At 42.3% G+C, this 19,303-nt stretch overlaps 2 protein-coding genes and 1 long non-coding RNA gene across 5 annotated transcripts in view; 2 read left to right on the forward strand and 1 right to left on the reverse strand.

The window, feature by feature from the left end:
• The first annotated feature begins 932 nt into the window (after nucleotides 1-932).
• Nucleotides 933-4,992, forward strand: LOC144069210 (uncharacterized). The gene is made up of 3 exons (XM_077594398.1): nucleotides 933-1,292; nucleotides 2,976-3,308; nucleotides 3,495-4,992. Exons 1-3 carry the CDS (start codon nucleotides 1,286-1,288, stop codon nucleotides 4,838-4,840), a joined length of 1,686 nt encoding a protein of 561 aa, XP_077450524.1. The 5' UTR covers nucleotides 933-1,285; the 3' UTR covers nucleotides 4,841-4,992.
• Nucleotides 4,993-7,675: 2,683 nt separating this feature from the next.
• LOC144069114 (uncharacterized) lies at nucleotides 7,676-13,580 on the reverse strand. 3 transcript variants are annotated; one of them, XM_077594233.1, is made up of 2 exons: nucleotides 13,389-13,580; nucleotides 7,676-11,321 (listed from the first exon to the last, which is right to left on the reverse strand). In XM_077594233.1, exon 2 carries the CDS (start codon nucleotides 9,924-9,926, stop codon nucleotides 8,589-8,591), a length of 1,338 nt encoding a protein of 445 aa, XP_077450359.1. In that variant the 5' UTR covers nucleotides 9,927-11,321; nucleotides 13,389-13,580; the 3' UTR covers nucleotides 7,676-8,588. The 3 variants fall into 3 exon arrangements, with proteins under 3 accessions (XP_077450359.1, XP_077450360.1, XP_077450361.1); XM_077594234.1 differs by lacking the exon at nucleotides 13,389-13,580 and adding an exon at nucleotides 13,233-13,353; XM_077594235.1 differs by lacking the exon at nucleotides 13,389-13,580 and adding an exon at nucleotides 13,212-13,263.
• A 788-nt stretch (nucleotides 13,581-14,368) lies between these two features.
• Nucleotides 14,369-19,303, forward strand: part of LOC144069101 (uncharacterized) — a 5,297-nt gene continuing 362 nt past the window's right edge. Inside the window, exons 1-2 of the long non-coding RNA XR_013298389.1 lie at nucleotides 14,369-14,548; nucleotides 15,588-15,734. This is a non-coding gene — a long non-coding RNA (uncharacterized LOC144069101). The remainder of the gene's footprint in view (nucleotides 14,549-15,587; nucleotides 15,735-19,303) is intronic.

Below are 19,303 nucleotides of genomic sequence, written 5' to 3' on the forward strand. Positions count from 1 at the left end.
TCTGTCAATTAAAAATATTCCCTTTTTAAACATGTAAAACATACAAAAACAACTTGTATTCCCAAAAGAAAAAAAATGCCATGTAATAAATTATTATACGAGTTGTATTATACATGTTTTTTTTTATTTTTCCATTGCAAAGTGATTTTTTTTTTTAAAAATCAGGGATTATTAGTGCTCAAGTTTCGGCACAGGATTGTTGATGTTTTTGTAGACAAATTATCACTTGTAACCACAGAAGATTCACTATGAAGGCAAAGCATGAGAAAGCACACTCTCCCAACTCCACTAACCTCCAATTTTCCCTTAGCATATGGCCTCAGTCTCCGGATTCATTTATCTTGTTTGTTGGTGTGAAAAGCTTTCTTTTGCTTGAATAAATTTCCAATTCCATGCTGTTTATGGCTTTTATGGCGCACGATATGACATTTGTGCTGTTGCAGAAATTTCACTAATCTCTTGTTTGATTTTTTTAAATGTAAAGAACAGTGGCACAACATTTGCTATTTATATCTCGTTTTAAAGTTTACCAGCTTGGAATGTTTAGGTAAAAACGTAAATTTGGTGTCTTGACAGGACTCTTAACAATTTTCATTTCATCGTTATTTTAGGCGGGGCGTAGCAATGCGTTACTAAAAGTAACATTTAAGTAATGTTTGTACTTCTAAGAGTGGTTTTACCATCCCATGTTTCTTACTTTTAGTCACAGAAGAAGAAACGCTTCTCTTCCTCTGTTACTTTAAGCTGTTACAGTAGAGTTATTAAATGTTTTTCCCCGTTACGTCGCAAACTCTAAGGCAGTTTTTAAACTTTTATTTTGTAGTCAGACGCGACTCTTTTAGGCACCTGAAATCGATCGAAATCAAATGTTGTGACGACAAATCTCATGTTTTGTTCCCGTCGCTAGGTGTCAGCAAAGACTACAAAAGTATGGAAGCATCGGTGTAAGGGAGAAGAAGAAAATAAACATGGCGGATTTCATTTTCTGGCGGTATGAGCGAAGAATAAAGCCGAGTTCAAAACAACCCGCTTTTTTTTGGTTGAATCTTCAAACTTGTTCTTCACCTCGTCCCCAGAATAAATGTCCGTCTATGAGAAAACCTTCAACCCGGCGCTTCGCTGAGAGGCGGCAAAAATTCTAGGACACGACAATAATCTGTTCAGCATTGTTTTTGCTTCGAATCGTTCGGGTCCAGGTTGAAATTTGGCGGTCTACCTAGCCTAGCCTAACCTAGCCTAGCTTGGTTGAGCAGTTAACGAACAACAGCACACATCAAGCCCCAAAATGTCAGGTGAGTTGACCTTCACTTGTCTCGCAAACGCATAACACTTCGAATGGGTGTTCAACTTGTTATGTTAATGCATTGGTCTATGTTTGGGGAAGTGTCTTTTTAATTTTGAAACGAAGCACTTGGTGTTGAACTGCTCTACTAATACTTCGGTCAAGCCAGTGGACGTTCGCGTTTTCGTCGTCAAATGTGCAGACGCTCCAAATAGTACGCACCGTTTTTAGTGTTAGAGATTATAGTAACACGATCCGAAACACTTAGTCCAAGCATTACGGTAATTCCATTCAAAACAGAAGAGTGGCGAAGCGGGGCTGACTTCCGTGTGTTCGTAGCATTTTTAACCCTAACCCGCCCCCAAAATAAAATACCATTAACAGTTTAAAAAACAGCACCCTACAGCTCGTAATTTAAAAATTAATTAAAGTAGATCGATTAAAAAAACAATCACCACGCTTTTTTTGTCATACTGTTACTGTAAATAAAGATTTGTTTCATAATTTCTTACCAAGGTGGCTCAATCCTAGTATAGTTCACCTCCGTGACAACTCGCAAAATGAGAAGTGCTGCCATGAGAAAGTAGGCATGTAGCAACCCTAATTTCAATTTTCTCCTAATTTAATCTGTGAAGTTGCATAATTTTGATGATGTGAGTAGTCGAAGAGGTCAACTACTAGGTTGACCACCTTGTCTGGAAACTATGGAATAATCTTGATTTTGAGTACCACAAAAATGTGAACTGCAACCATGACAAACCATGTAGCAAGTTTAATTCCAATTGTGTCCTAATTTGTGAAACTGTGAGTAGTGAGACTGGTTTACTACTAGGATTGATCCTCCGTGCCTGGAAACTATGCAAAAATCTTGATTTACAATACCGCAAAAGAGGACCTGCAACCCTGAACATAGTATACATGCAGCAACTTGAATTCCAATTTTCTCCAAATTTAATCTGTGAAATTGCATAATTTTGATTATGTGAGTAGTCACAGAGGCGAACTACTAGTATTGAGCCACCTTGGCATGGAATGATGAAATAATTTGTTAGCGTTCGGGGGATTCACATAATATTGTACTCGTGGAGTGAAGGGTTTGTTATGTTAATCGAGCTACTTTCATTCATTTTTAAATTATGAGCTATATGGTGCTTTTTTTTTTACTGTTAAGAATATTTTTGAGGGTTTCAAAATGCTACGAACACACGGAAGTCACCACTGCTTCGCCACTCTTCTGTTTTGAATGGAATTACTTTAATGCTTGGACTAAGCGGGCAGTCTATTTTGAGCGTCCGCTCATTTGACCACTAAAACGCGAATGTCCGCTGGCTTGACGTGACCGCAGTTCTCCTAATATCATTGTTGCATTCCGCAAATACAATTCACAGATTGGTCAGACTAAATCTTTGGAGAAAAAGAAGATACTATTCAAAAACATGGATCATGGATCTTTTAATTAGGAGATTACACCAAAATCCGTGTTACAGCATCACCTATTTACCTATTTTGAGATTTTACTGGATATGGATATGCCGCAAATAGATGGAACCTGGATCGTCGTGGATCCCGGCAACATATCAATGAATAGAAAATGGTCATGGGGGAATATTTCCGAGGGAGTAAATAATTTGGCGAACACAAGAATGAAGAAATGAAATTTTGCCCCTGTGTGTTTCTGGTTTTGGTCTTGCAGATGTCTGTCAAGCGCATCGCCCTGAGCTCCAGGAGTCTGCTGGCATCCAAAAAGAGGAGGCGGAGGCAAAATTGGTCTACGTTAAAGAGGAGCAGGAGGAGCATTTCAGCATCAAAGTTGGGAATCCCCACATTGAGGAGCAGGAGCAGCAGCAACAGCAACCTGATCCTCTCAAAAAGGAGGAGAAGGAGAAGAAGGAGGTGGAAGAGGAAGAGGAGGAAGAGAAAGAGGAAGAGGAAGAGGAGGAAGAGGAGGAACCGCCGCCATGTGTTAAAGAGGAGGAGGTGGATATCCCAGAGTGGACTGGTGAGCCCTTCAAGAGTGAAGATGAAGGTCAAGCCCTTTTTTTTCCTTGAAGTGATTCATCATTTAGTGGTTACATTATAGTTTGCATTATTTTTACTGGTTTAAAAATATGGGCGTTGGATCGGTGTGGGCAAAAAATATGTTGAGAAAAATCGCGTTGGATCCAAACGGGACAACCGTGGAGCTGAATATTTGCCTTCTGTTGTCTTGCAGGTATCAGAAAATGTGTTGGCCCTCGGCGGCAGGAGCAAGAGGACGCTGAGCCCCCCCGAATCAAAGAGGTGGAGTCAGAGCCCCCTCCACAGCAAAAGAGAGAAGACGTTGAGGAACTCTCAATCAAAAAGGAGGAGGAAGAGCTGCTATGCTTTAAAGAGGAGGAAGATTTCACCAGACTGACTGGTAAACCCTTGGAGATTGAAGATGGTCCGAGTGAGTGCACCAGAGGGTCAGAGTCTCCGCGCGACAGCTCAGCAGAAGCATCGCAAGACGACAATTTCATCTCCCCACCATCAGGTACTAGCCACGACAACAATTTCATCTCCCCACCATCGGGTACTAGCCACGACAACAATTTCATCTCCCCACCATCGGGTACTAGCCACGACAACAATTTCATCTCCCCACCATCGGGTACCAGCCACGACGACGACGACGCGCCGCACCCACCTCACGATAATTGTTGGGAAGATCATAAGAAAGCTCGCTGTGAGGACAAACGCTGCAAATGCTCTCAGTGCAGGACAACATTAAGTGAAACGTCTCCGTTGAAAAGATGGAGGAGGAGCTACGCTGGCGAGAAAGCTTTCTCCTGCTCGCTTTGTGGCCAGCTTTTTACTCAGAAAGGAAGCTTAACCCAACACACCCGAACACACACCGGTGAGAAGCCTTTCTCCTGTTCAGTTTGTGGCCTCAAATTCACTCAGCAGGGAAACTTGACCCAACACGCAAAAACCCACACCGGTGAAAAACCTTTTTCTTGCTCAGTTTGTGGCCAAAGATTCTCTCTGAAAGGAAACCTGACGCAACACGCCAGAACCCACACCGGTGAAAGGCCTTTCTCCTGCTCCGTTTGTGGCCAAAGATTTACACAAAAGGGAAACTTGAAAATCCACTCCAAAACCCACACCGGCGAAAAACCCTTTTCCTGCTCAGTTTGCCGTCAAACATTCGGCCACAAGAACGGCTTCGAAATCCACACGAGAACCCACACTGGAGAAAAGCCTTTTTCCTGCACGGTTTGTGGCCAAGCATTCAGTCACAAGAACGCCTTGAAAATACACACGAGGAACCACACTGGTGAAAAACCCTTTTCCTGCTCTGTTTGTGGGCAAAGATTTGCACAGAAGGGAAACCTCAATCAACACACAAGAACTCACACTGGTGAAAAACCCTTTTCCTGCGTCGTCTGCGGCCAAATATTTAGTCAGAAGGGAAGCTTAACCCAACACACCAGAACCCACACTGGTGAGAAACCTTTCTCCTGCTCAGTATGTGGCCAAAGATTCACTCAGAAGGGAAACTTAAAATTACACGGAAAAACCCACAAAGGTCAATCGTAAAGATGTCCACGATCCCATCACGTGATCGGAATTCGAGCCAATCCCATTGCGCCATTTTCAGAGGATCACAATTGGGGTTTTTCCTCTCTTTTTTTCCCCATATCCTCCTGACTACCAGGACAAAAATTTTGTCCAATCATATTTATTTCCAAATTCCCCAATCTATGTAAAGTCATTGGAATACTGCAAAAGAAATGTGGTATCATTGGAAAGCTCTTAATGTCCTCTATATAGCAGTTAATGCAATTGGATGCACTGGGTGGGAGATATTTAGGTTTACAAATGGCCTCTACAGAGGACAAATTTGAACTACTACATTGCCTGCAAATGTATTTGGGTTTTAGTTTAAAGCTACCTCAGAAGTTGAGTTAAGCACTTTAGTGTGACTTGCACTGTGAGAAATAGATTTTTGAGCTAGAAGGATCTTTTGTTGTGACTGCAAATTTATGAATTCCATACATTTTCACAAGTTTATTTAAGAGACTATGTTCAATTGAATTGAATGCTTTTTATTGTCATTATACAAGTACAATGAGATTTAAAGCTTCACCACAAAGTGCGTGTGTCTTGTCGCAAGTTGTTTGTCAAAACTGGACTTTAAATTCAGCTATAACCGTTTAGACTTATTAAACATCGATTACCAGCAGTGAATTAAGGTTTCTAGTGACTTCCATTAAGAACAAAGCATCCCGGAAGAGATTGCCAGATTAGAGGTAATCCTAACCCTTATTTTGTACTGCACCACAGACATTTGCAAAAAAAAAAGTTTTAAAAAAAAAATCATGTTAAGAACTGCCGTGTTTACATGTACCATGTTTGGAAATGTTTGTTCAAATAAAATTTTAAACATACTGCTGGTTGTTATTTGGTGTATTTTGGCTCTGCTCTTTTTGCCCGCACATCAATCTATGGACTGGAACGCTAATGTTTCTGAGAAATCTCGGAATTGCAAGTGGCTGGCTAACAATTCCTTGATTTTTTTTTCTTTTTTCTTTTTTTATGAGAAAGATCACAAATTAATTGTATAAAGAACCCCCCCCCCCCCCCCCCCCCCCCCATGTATTCACCCGGGAACATTGTTGGGGACCCGGACCACCCTGGTCACAGCCTGTTCCAGCTGCTTCCCTCTGGCAGGCGCTACCGGTCTCACAAAGCACGGACAAAGAGGCTTAAGGACAGCTTCTTTCCCACAGCCATCAGGACTCTGAATTTGCAGTAGCACGACACACAGTCCCCTCTGTGTAACAACTTCGGGGTGAGGAAACATGAAGGACGTTGGGCGATGATCTGCCTCCTGCTGGCTGACTGAAGGTAAGTAAGAAGACAGTGTGAGGTAAGTGATCCATTTTATTCTTTGTTGGCATCGGTGAGGCAAACCTTTTCGCAGTCGCCGGGATTTGGTTGCGCTCTGGAGGTGATGCGATGTACCCATCACGGCAGAGTGCCAGCGAGTCTGAAACTATCACTTGGTTGGGCTTTTGCCTGGGAAAAGCGCACTTTGTGGAGAAGCGCTACCAATTTCGTCATAGGCAGCTGGGTATGATGACAATTAGGCTTTTGTCTCGTCAATGATGATGACAAGCCTATGTCTGATTTATTTATTTATTTACTCACACCCATACCTAGGAGTACAGTGGTACATCGGGATACAAGCTTAATTCATTCCGGGACTGAGCTCGTGTGTCGATTTACTTGTAACTCAAATGAACGTTTCACATAGAAATGAACTAAAAAGAAATTAAGTCATTCGAACCCTCTGAAAAAAAAGGTTCTTGGATTGGAAGAACCTTTTTATTTCTTCTAATTCGCCATCTATTAACAAAGTAACACATAACTAGTGGTTTAATAGTAATAAAATGTGTTTAATAGAAGTAAAGTTAGACGCATTTCGAATGGGGAAGAGAGAGAGAGAGAGACGGACAGAGAGAGGGGTGGGGGCGTTAATTCTTTCCAACCCCCTGAAAAAAAACACACCCAAAACAGGATATTGGATTGGAAAAAATGTTTTATTTATTCTAATTCGCCATCTATTAGCAAAGTCACACATAACTAGTGTTTTAATAGTAATAACATGTTTAATAAAAGTAAAATTAGACGAATTTCGAAGGGGGAAGAGAGAGAGAGACGGACAGAGAGAGGGGTGGGGGCGTTAATTCGTTCCAACCCGCTGAAAAAAACCACCAAAAACAGGATATTGGATTAGAAAACATGTTTTATTTATTCTAATCCGCCATCTATTAACAAAGTAACACATAACTAGTGGTTTAATAGTAATAACATGTTTAATAGAAGTAAAATTAGACGCATTTCGAAGGGGGAAGAGAGAGAGACGGACAGAGAGAGGGGTGGGGGCGTTAATTCGTTCCAACCCTCTGGAGAAAAAAAAAACCCAAAACAGGATATTGGATTGGAAAACATGTTTATTTCTTCTAATTCGCCATCTATTAACACATAATTAGTGGTTTAATAGTAATAAAATGTGTTTAATACATACCTGTCAACTTATACGTTTTTCCCGTATTTTATACGTTTTTTGATCATTTCAAATTGTGTACGCCGTATAACAACTTTTGTACGGGATTTTTTTTAAGTACGTGTTACACCCTGCATTTGATCTTGACACACAGGGGGAAATAATCAGAACAGTGAGATGTTGTTGTTACTTCAATCCAACTTTTACTGTAATCAATTAACACAAAAACCCATAACATACAATTAAACCCATATATATACATTATCAACACGTTAGAACCCAAAACATAATGTACAATTACACCTATATATATATATATATATATATATATATATATATATATATATATATATATATATATATATATATATATAAATATATATATTAGCAACACTTTAGAACCCAAAACACAATGCACACACACACTCGTTCAACACACGGTCATAACTTGTTATATCTTTTCCTTTTACAACTTCTAGTAGTCCTACTATTATTCAACAGGGCAAACAATGCAATATCAATAATATAAAATCCTTTCTATGACCGTTATAGACACTGTCAACGATAATGGTGGCCGAAGGTAGCGTGCTAAATGCTATTCCATGTGCGTGACCCGAGACTCTCACATTCACGCCCGTAATTCAAAAGTAAATAAACATTAATAGCCATTATCTCTTTTCTCACACGCTAAACACTGTATATTACAAACCCCAAACTCAACCAGCCTTTTAAACAAACAGCATACCTTGACACACAGGGGGAAATAAATCAGAACAGTGAGATGTTGTTGTTACTTCAATCCAACTTTTACTGTAATGATTCAACACATCTCCCGTGCCTCAAGCTATTTGTTAAGACATCAATAATCGAATACCGATCTTCTTTAACATGCCCCACACTTGCCATGTGGATCCAAGGATCAACAATCGACCACCGATACACCCATTCAATCCAAACTTGTTATACCTTCTTTACATGCAATCGTTAATAAATCAAACACTCTAGTATGTCACACTCTCCCCCACAAAAACAAATGTCGTCCCGACATCAGTATATTCCAAATATCTTCCCCTTGTTGGTTGTAATGCTGAACAGTCTAGCGAACTTGTCATTTCACATCCTCTTCTGTAAGCTGATACTCATGAAAACTCCAGGCGGCAAGGGCCACAGTTCAAATATAATCCACAACCCGTACGGTCCACGTTCACTGGATGGAAACTGTAATCACAGTCCGTAACAGTCCATGTTCGCATAATACATGTCACCCTTGTAGGCTCAAGCCTGTTGGAGTCCATACATAAAGGGTGGTTGAATGTAATATGGCTGCAGGTGTACTAACCAAGGAACCACTCCTGGTGCAGGGTAAGCAGGTACCAGCTGATGTGGTGACTGAGTACTATAACAGGAGGGGACACCAAGCTGATCATAGGTCGTTCGTCGTGGTGGATGTTTCTCCCTTCTTGGCCGTTCATAAGTCAACGCCTCAGGTTCATTCACAGTGGTTGGCGGAGAGGTCTCTGATAAATGATCATCACGAGGATCTTCAACAGCCAGATTTGTTCCCTCACCAGGCAGGTCCTCCAGCTGATAGTAATCTTCTCGTTGTACTGGTCCGGAAGCAGGGCCCTTCACTTCGAGTCTCTGATTCGCTGGCAGTGGCCTGTGCTTAGACTCCATCCCTTGGGCATCTCTCTCATTTAGCACCTGGAGGGGCTCGTAGTGAAAGTCATCTTCGTAACCACTGTCTTGGTCTGTCTCTTGAAGATGAGATACTGGCTGCTGTTTATTTCTCTCCATACTCTTGTCAATTTTTCCTCCTTCTGGTGTCAGGTTTTTTATCAGGATGCGCTCTCCTGGTTGTAGCACGGAGCTCCTCACTTTGGTGTCATAGTGCTTTTTACCTTGTTCTGCAGCTTTTCGTACACTCACGGTAGCAATGGTGTACGCCTCCTCCATCCCTTGTCTCCCTTTCTCCACGTTGGCCTTGTATAACTCCAGCTTGTCAGCTTTGATTGCGCGTTCTCTCAGCGCATCCAGTTCATCGCGATAGGCGCGGGCTGCACGGGCGTCTACGAGCAGCTTCAAATTCTCCTGCTGCAGCCTCTTTATTTCTTCCTCCATGTTTTCCTGCTGGTGTCTGTTGTCCAGCAGTTGTTCATTCCTCTCTTCTAGCTCTTGTCTAAGTCGTCTGATCTTTGCCTTTGAATCGGCAGGTTCCACCATCAGGTGTTGCTGAGTTCCCACCTGCTGCTGTTGCATGCTGGGAGGATTGACGATGGCCAGTGGACTGGGTGTGCCACAAAGCACACGAACCACACCTTCCCTTTCCTGAGTTAGCTCTGCTATAGTCTCTTCTTTTAGTGGTCTGCCTCCTCGGATTTTACATCCAGCTTGGAAATGTTCTCCACTCCCACACCGATAACAATGTGTGCACTTCACATCTCGCCCTCCCTGCTGACAAGCAAAACACCTTCTTGGGACATAAGCAGGGTGGCTAGTGTTCCAGGGGGGTGCTGGGGGCTTGCTGTAGTAATTTTGTTTTGCAAAAGGTGGCTGGGGCTCCCTAACTGGTCTTCTAACTGAAGGTGGGAGGTAGGACTGAGGCTGAAACATAGCCTGCTGTAGTGTCTCTCTGATCTGAGCTATCTCTGCACTGCGGATCTTTAAGAGAAGCAACACTTGCCTTAAGTTCAGTCAACTCCGCTCGTACCTCACGGGACACTTTTGGTTTTTCTTCTCCAGGGCAATTGGTAGGTCGTAGTTCTTCTGAGTGCACCTTGCTAATATGTGTCGCTGCCTGTGGGGTACTAAACTTCTTTTTATTTCTCCTTTCTGTTTCATTAGCACAGGCTACATTTAACCGCTCTAGCAAAAGCTCATCTGAAGTCTTACAGTTCAGCAAGAGAGGCTGCATATCTACTCTAACACTGTCACTCTGGAGACCAGTGAGTATCGTGTGCAAGCACATACGCTGGACTAAACTTGGGTCATACTGGAGTCCTGATTCTGATTCTCGAGATGCAAACAGTACCTTCTGTCTAAGAACTAAGACTCGCATTAAGAAACTTTGAGGAGTCTCTTTGATATGCTGCACTTCTGAAGCTAACTGCACATAGAGGTCGGTAGCACTCCTTTCCTGAAAATGAGCGCGTAGGATGCGTTTGAGTGTGGGAAGAGTGAGGTTAGGTTTCTCTTCCAAATAATTACGTAGCTGCAAACTGGGGGAGATAGCTCTGATAACCGCATCAATAATTTCCACATCTCGGTAACCCCTATTCAGTCCATTTTCAATTTGATGAACAAGGCTGGAGAATGTCAGCTTGTCCCTCTGGCCTGGTTCACCTATTTGGGCGGCAATTTTGAAGTCCTTGCGCCAGTATGAGCTTGGCTGGGGAGACACACCCCCTTGAGGGTCCGCAGCATCTGGTAGCTGGGGCAAAGTTATTGGAGTCTCTTCCAATCTTGATCCTTGCTTTTCGTTTTCATCTATTTTGACTTCATGCTTCATATCTGATATTTTATCTTTCAGTTTCAACAATTCAGACATGCCTTCATCCTGCAGTTCCTCTAGTTCTTCTCTTTCTAGGTACTTCACAATGTGAGCCACTAATGATAGACGTGATTTCCGTTTAACACTTCTTAATATGTTAAGAAAAACCACATATTTCCAGTAGGTTATTTTCCGTCAGGTTGTTCAATGTTCCTACCACCTCTTCGAGTAACTGTTCCATTTTGTTGACGATCTAGGAGCTCTGTTGACTGTACAGGAGTGAACTCTGAACTGGCACGTCTTTACTGTCCATCTGATGATCTCGTAGGCCTCAGATGACAAGTACTCAACCGCCAACTTCCAGTTCTTCTTAAACAGCAACACCTCCTCTCACTGCCATCGGCCTGGTTTTGTGGGGGGATTTAGCTGGCTCAGAATTCAGTGAGCAGGTCTTGGACACTGGACATCTGAACAGCAATCCCAGCGGTGCCTCCAAAATGTTACACCCTGCATTCGATCTTGACACACGGGGAGAAATAATCAGAACAGTGAGATGTTGTTGTTACTTCAATCCAACTTTTACTGTAATCAATTAACACAAAAACCCATAACATACAATTACACCCATATATATACATTATCAACACGTTAGAACCCAAAACATAATGTACAATTACACCTATATATATAAATATATATATTATCAACACTTTAGAACCAAAGCACGGACAAATAGGCTTAGGGACAGTTTTTTCCCCACATCCATCAGAACTCTAAACTCGCGGTAACATAACACACATTCCCTTCTGCGGTAATATAAAAAGAGGTTTGGGTGGTGATCTGCCTCCTACTAGCTGACTGAAGTAAGGTAAGTGAAAGACCGTGAGAGGTAAGCGACCTGTATCCACAACAGCAGAATGCCAAACTACAAGTCCGTAACTTACACTGATTTAGGTCTTTTGCCGAGTAAACGTAGCTTATGGAGAAGCACCATCAATTTCGTCACACGCAGTTTCTGCGTGTGATGACAAGTAGGCTTTTTGTGTTGTGATAACGACGACTTGGGCCTATGTCCGATTATTATTATTATTAAAACCCAATGCACACACACACACTCGTTCAACACACGGTCATAACTTGTTATATCTTTTCCTTTTACAACTTCTAGTAGTCCTACTATTATTCAACAGGGCAAACAATGCAATATCCATAATATAAAATCCTTTCTATGACCGTTATAGACACTGTCAACGATAATGGTGGCCGAAGGTAGCGTGTTAAATGCTATTCCATGTGCGTGACCCGAGACTCTCACATTCACGCCCGTAATTCAAAAGTAAATAAACATTAATAACCATTATCTCTTTTCTCACACGCTAAACAGTGTATATTACAAACCCCAAACTCAAACAGCCTTTACAACAAACAGCATACCTTGACACACACGGGGAAATAATCAGAACAGTGAGATGTTGCTGTTACTTCAATCCAACTTTTACTGTAATGATTCAACGCACCTCCCGTGCCTCAAGCTATTTGCTAAGACATCAATAATCGAATACCGATCTTCTTTAACGTGCCCCACACTTGCCATGTGGATCCAAGGATCAACAATCGAACACCGATACACATATTCAATCCAAACTCGTTGTGCATTCTCAACATTCAATCATTAATAAATCAAACACTAGTATGTCACACACACACATATATATATATATATATATATATATATATAATCACCAGTCTGCAAACCTTTCACATCACTTACACTGAACATGTACTTTGTATATTATATCACCCAAGTCTTGTATACGTTATATAAATTCCACACTTATCTTGAGACCCATAATTCCTTCTTCCTAGCTGTCCAAGAAACCTGTTAGAGCTCAAAACCTAAGTACTAAATCAAGTTAATTAAAAGACGAGCAAGCTTTAAAAAAATCCTTATATGAAAATTCCTTTGTATCTGATCCCCCCCCCCCCCCCCCCCCCCAATATTCAAATTAATGCCCACTTTGGTCTGAGAGAGAGAGAAAGAGAGAGTTCACAAAACGTCTTTTTAATTTAATTTTTTATTTTTACCGCGATGTTGAAGTGTGTTACTGTCAACACAATTTTTGAACTCTTCAATTTATAAACAAGCAACCAAAATGTACGGATCGTATTTAAAGTCTGATACCTTTTTGGTGCACGTCATCAAAATTGAGAATATATAGATAATCGGACATAGGCCCTGTCGTAATTATCACAACACAAAAGCCTACTTGTCATCACACGCAGAAACTGCGTGTGACGAAATTGATGGTGCTTCTCCATAAGCTACGTTTAATCGGCAAAAGACCTAATAAGTGTAAATTACGGACTTGTAATTTGTCATTCCGCTGTTGAGGATACAGGTCGCTTACCTCTCACTGTCTTCCACTTACCTTTCCTCAGTCAGCTAGTAGGAGGCAGATCACCAACCAAACATCTGTTCATACACCGCAGAGGGGAATGTGTGTTATGTTAGCGCGAGTTTAGATTTCTGATGGATGTGGGGAAGATATCTCATTAAATTGTATCGCTAAACATCGTAATTATACTTGTTTAAGAGGGGCAATGTTGTGATACTATTTGCACGTTAAATTTAAGATAAAGCCCCTACGGCGTACAACTGTGAACCTGTCTCAAATCTGGCGAGAAATTAAACAACCGCATAAAAGTATTTTTATTTTGAAAAACGGAGGATTTTTAAGGTGAACGCAATAAGCTTCCGTAACTTCCTTTTCCCCTACGTCACTCGCGAAAGCCACGATGGGAGCGAGAGTGACGACGAAAAGCTGCGTCGAGGCCACTCACTCACTCACGTGACGCATGTATGTCGCGAGAATGTGGACTGTGCGTCAGTGAAAGAACGTGAGTACATTCCATTCATAATAACTCTAAAGTTGGCTATTTTTATCTTTGTGTTGTACATGCGCCGCAGTTGCAATGTTGCCCTAGTCATGGCTGTAGTAGTTAGTGTATTGACGACATGGCCTCCATGTCTGGTCAGCGTTTGGCTTTGAAGTATGGTCATTTTCTCCTTGCAATTGATTTTTCTCTCTCCTTTTTTGCGTTTTGTGGGACGTTCATTCGGCTTTAGCAGCATTTTAACCTGAAACTTTTTTATAGGCGTGATTGACGTCGAATTAAATGTTAGCATTCCGGACGTCCGCGTGAGACTTAAGTATTGTTCAAAGTGGCGACAATTCAAAAAAAAGTTAATTCGTTCCAACCCTCTGAAAAAACACCAAAAACAGGATATTGTATTGGAAAAAATGTTTTTAATTCGCCATCTATCAACAAAGAAACACATAACTAGTGGTTTAATATTACTAAAATGTCTTTAATAGTACTAAAATTATACGGATTTCGAAGGGGGAAGAGATAGAGAGACGGACAGAGAGAGGGGGAGTTAATTCTTTCCCACTCTCTGAAAAAACACCAAAAACAGGATATCGGATTGGAAAAAAAAGTTTTATTTCTTCTAATTCGCCATCTATTAACAAAGTAACACATATCTAGTGTTTTAATAGTGATAACATGTGTTTAATAGAAGTAAAATTGGGCGGTGTTGTGTGCACAAGTATACTTCATTACCCAGAAAGCCCTCTTTTTGCCCGCGCATGCGCGTTGTGCGTTTCCTTGTCGAACAAAGGCAAGCCGCCACGTGGGGGACGCCATTTTACAAGTCGAACGCCGTCTCAAGCAGTCGCAGAATGTAAGTGTCTTGTAATTGATTGTTTTTCTCCGTTTTGGCGTATTCTTGCACGCTTATTTGGCGATAGTATTTTGCTGAAACTAGTTTATAACTATTCATTGTGACCCTTCGTCGAAATTGTTGAAATAAATGTTAACGTTCCAAACCCCGTAAGACTCAAGTTTTGTTCAAAGTGGCGACTATTGGCTCGTTTATTTACTTACATTAGACGTTTTAAAGAAATTCCGTTTTGTTTGGTTGGTCTTTTTCCTTGTGGTATTGGGTACAACTTTTTGCGACTATGGTCAGTGTCACCTGTAATGTTTTTCAAAGTAAAAACTACCGCAGCTCAAATAGTTATGGAAAAAAGCTGTTAAGTCTACAGGTGCTTCGGCAGTCCCTTAATCAACCTCACGTGTGGACCCCATCTTTGAATTCGTCTCAAGCTGTCGTCTAATGCAAATTCATGTGTTCAAAGTGGCGAATATTAGATGTTTTATTCACTCATATTAGACGTAGGTGTCCTTTTAAAGACATTTCGTTTGGTTGTTGTTTTTCCTTGTCGTGGTATTAGGTGCTGTTATGAATTATTTATTATAAAAAAGTAACTTAAAAGTTTGAGCCATATTTGAAATCTCTTACTGAAGTTTAGTGCCTGTTACTATCTGATCATGGGGTTGGTAGGGTTAGGATAGGCGATAAATCCTTCTTCACAGCGGTCCGCAATAAATAATTGGTAGAAAATTATTGCAGTATATTTATTGCCATTGGCCATTTAGGCTAAGGTCATATGGTCTCTTGCTGCCACCTTGTGGCTATTTAGGCACAGGTCCCTTGTCGTGGTATTGGGTGCAACTTTTTGTGACAATGCTCACTGTGAACATTTGAATTTGAAATATTTTTTGGAGGGTTTATTTAGTTCTTGTTGATAAAGGTTTAAAGAGAATGACATTGTTAATTTTAATTTGTAAGATTTTCAAATGTTGGTGTGCCTTGTAATTTTTTCAAAGTAAAAAGTACCGCAGCTCTAAATAGGATGGTAAACACGGTTTGTTTACAGGTTCTTCTACCGACCCTTAATCATGTCACCTATGGGTCCAACTGACGACGTGTGACGACATGCACTCCCAGAATGCATCACATATCAAAGAATGCATAATGTATCCCAGAATGCAACGTGTGTATGCCATCGTTGAAGTCGTCAAAAGTAAGTTACTTCTTGTACTATGAAGACCCGAATAATCGTATGCCTACGATTATTTTTTTCAACTCAAATTTTCGCATGCCTACGATTCTTATTCGGGTGCCTACGATTATTAATTTTTGCCTCAATTAAGTCCGTGCAGCAGCAACATTGTTCTATGTCATTAACTTTCTACGTGTAAAGCACACGTGCTGTTTTTACTAACGTACTAGTACTAGTAAGAACGTGCAATTGCCACTGGTAGAGTTGCAATATACATAATTACAATGTCATACCTGTCAACCTGGGCCAATTCCTCCCCGTATTAATGATTGGAATTCCCCGTATTAAGCAATAGAAAACCGTACAAATGCAACGCGGCACATATTTACTCACATAGGGTGCACGTAAAAGTGTTATGGTCGCGCCGCGTTGTCGTGACGCGACCGTGAATGTATTCGGACCCAAGCGCTATGACTCATAGCTGCTTAATTAACGAAACAGGAAATGATTTAATCATTTCCTGTTTCGTGTGAAAGAGGAATGCGTGTGCGCATAGTATGTAATCGATCATCATGACTTTAATTTGTAGCTAATTGTGGAATTTAAACATATTATTTTGTTTCATGCTACTAGTAAACTGTTGATTAAAATAATAATGATTGTCCTTGTTATGATTTTATAATAAATATTCCATCATAGCTTTAATTCTATGCATCGAATCTGTTTAGACACTAATTATCTCGTGCCTACTAATATTCATTATTTTTGAAATTTTCCACTGCCTACTATTATTCCGGTGCCTACTATTATTAATTCATTTGGAATTTTCCACTCCCTACTATTATTCCAGTGCCTACTATTATTCGGGTCTTCATAGTAATTGATTAGTGTTAGGGTAAGGGTTAACCCTCGTGTGGTTCCCTTGCGGCCATTTTGGCTAAGCTCATGTGTTCCACTTGTGGCCCTCTTGTTGCCATTCTGGCTCAACTCCTGGCAATTTTGGTTCAGCTCGTGTGGTCCCTTTGCCGCCATTTTGGCTCAGTTCGTGTGGTCACCTTTCTTCCCCCTTGTGGCCATTTTGGCTCTGTTTGTGTGATCCCCTTGCGGCCACTTTGGCTCAAATCATGGTCACCTTATTTCCCCCTTGTGGCAATTTTGGCTCAGTTTGTGTGGTCACCTTATTTCCCTCTTGTGGTCATTTTGGCTCAACTCGTGTGGTCCCCTTGCAGCCATTTTGGCTCAGCTCGTGTGGTCCCCTTGTGGCCATTTTGGCTCCGCTCGTATAGTTCCCTTGTGGCAATTTTGGCTCCGCTCTTGTGGTCCCCTTTCTACCCCCTTGTGGCCATTTTGGCTAGGCTCGTGTGGTCTTGCGGCCATTTTGGGTCAGCTCGAATGGTTTCCTTGCGGGCATTTTGGCTCAAGTCGTATGGTTTCCTTGCGGCCATTTTGGCTCAAGTCGTATGGTTCCCTTGCGGCCATTTTGGCTCAAGTCGTATGGTCCCCTTGTGGCCATTTGGCTCAGCTCGTATGGTTCCCTTGCGGCCAATTTGGCTAAGTTCGTGTGGCTACCTCCCCCCCTGCCCCCCCCTCCCCCCTTGTGGCCATTTCGGCTCAGCCCGTGTGGTCCCGCTGTGGCCATTTTGGCTCAGTTCGTGTGGTTACCTTATTTCCCTCTTGTGGCCATTTTGGCTCAATTATAGAGTTCCTTTGTGGCCATTTTAGCTCAGCTTGTGTGGTCCCCTTGCTGTCCCTTTCTGGCCACTTTGGCTCAGTTCGTGTGGTCACCTTGCTTCCCTCTTGTGGCCATTTTGGCCCTGCTCTTGTGGTCCCTTTGTGGCCATTTTGTCTCAACTCATGTGGTCCATTTGTGGCCATTTTAGCTCAGTGCTTGGTCCCTTTGTAGCCATTTTTGCTCAGCGCTTGGTCCCTTTGTGGCCATTTTGGCTCGGCTCGTGTGGTCCCCTGGCTGCCCCCTTGTGGCCATTTTGGCTAGGCTCGTGTGGTCTTGTGGCCATTTTGGCTCAGCTCGTACGTATGGTTTCCTTGCGGCCATTCTGGCTCAACTCATATGGTTTTCTTGCGGCCATTATGGCTAGGCTTGTGTGGTCTTGTGGCCATTTTGGCTAGGCTTGTGTGGTCTTGTGGCCATTTTGGCTCAGCTCGTATGGTTTCCTTGCAGCCATTTTGGCTCAACTCGTATGGTTTCTTTGCGGCCATTTTGGCTCAAGTCGTATGGTTCCCTTGCGGCCATTTTGGCACAGCTCGTGTGGTCCCCTTGTGGCCATTTGGCCCAGCTTGTATGGTTCCCTTGCGGCCAATTTGGCATCCCAGAATGCATCACATATCCCAGAATGCATTGCGAATCCCAGAATCCAACGTGTGGACGCCATCTTTCAAGTTGTCAAAAGTAAAGTTCTTCTAATTGATTAATGTTTTGTCCCTGCTGCCCCCTTGTGGCCATTTTGGCTAAGCTCGTATGGTCCCTTTGCCGCCCCCGTGTGGCCATTTTGGCTCCGCTCGTGTGGTCCCCTTCCCCCTTGTGGCCATTTTGGCTCAACTCATATGGTTCTTTGCGGCCATTTTGGCTCAGCTCGTGTGGTCCCTTTGCTGCCCCCTTGTTGCCATTATGGCTCAGCTTCTGGCCATTTTTGCTCAGCTTGTATGGTTCCCTTGCGGCCATTTTGGCAAAGCTCGTGTGGTCCCCTTGCTGCCCGCATGTTGTCATTTTGGCTCAGCTCGTGTGGTCCCCTTGCTGCTCTCTTCTGGCCACTTTGGCTCATTTCGTGTGGTCACCTTGCTTCCCTCTTGTGGCCATTTTGGCTCAGCTCATATGGTCCATTTGTGGCCATTCTTTCTCAGCTCGTGTGGTCCCTTTGTGGCCAATTTGGCTCAGCTCGTGTCGTCCCCTGGCTGCCCCGTTGTGGTCATTTTGGCTTAGCTCATGTGGTCACCTCGCCACCCCCTGGTGGACATTTTGGCTTAGCTTGTGTAGTCACCTTGCTGCCCCCTTGTGGCCATTTTGGCCCAGCTCGTGTGGTATGCTGCCCCCTTGTGGCCATTCTGGCTCAGTTTGTGTGGCCCCCTTGCTGTCCCCCTTGTGGCCTTTTTGGCTCAGCTTCTGGCCATTTTTGCTCAGCTGGTGTGGTCCCCTTGTCAGTGTGAACATTAGAAATATTTTTTGCAGGGTTTATTTGATTCTTGTTGATAAATGTTAAATGAGAATGACAAATTGTTCATTTTAATTTATAAGATTTTCAAATGTTGGTGTGTCTTGTAATTTTTTAAAAGTAAAAAGTACTGCAGCCCTAAATAGTAGGTTACAGGATATTCTACCGACCCTTAATCACGTCACCTACCGGTCTAACTCGTCCAATTGACGACATGCGTGCAATAGCAGAATGCATCAGGTATCACAGAATGCAAAGTGTGGATGCCATCTCTTAAGTCGGCAAAACTAAGTTACTTCTTGTAATTGATTAATGTTAGGGTAAGGATAAGGGTTTAGGGTCCTACGGGGTTAGGGTGTTATTTCTGTCCCATTGCACATCTAGAAATTTGAAGGTAAAATTGGCCATTGAACTCAAAATCGT

This window comes from Stigmatopora argus, chromosome 23 (assembly GCF_051989625.1).
Source record: "Stigmatopora argus isolate UIUO_Sarg chromosome 23, RoL_Sarg_1.0, whole genome shotgun sequence".
In the NCBI taxonomy this organism is placed as follows: domain Eukaryota; kingdom Metazoa; phylum Chordata; class Actinopteri; order Syngnathiformes; family Syngnathidae; genus Stigmatopora; species Stigmatopora argus.

What these genes read in the sequence shown, in the direction of transcription:
- LOC144069114 (XM_077594233.1), bottom strand. Translation starts at nt 9,926, where the DNA reads ATGTTTCAGCCTCAGTCCTACCTCCCACCTTCAGTTAGAAGACCAGTT.
- LOC144069210 (XM_077594398.1), top strand. An exon ending in CTTCAAGAGTGAAGATGAAG is followed by an intron (nt 3,309 to 3,494) that starts GTCAAGCCCTTT and finishes GTTGTCTTGCAG; the next exon opens with GTATCAGAAAATGTGTTGGC.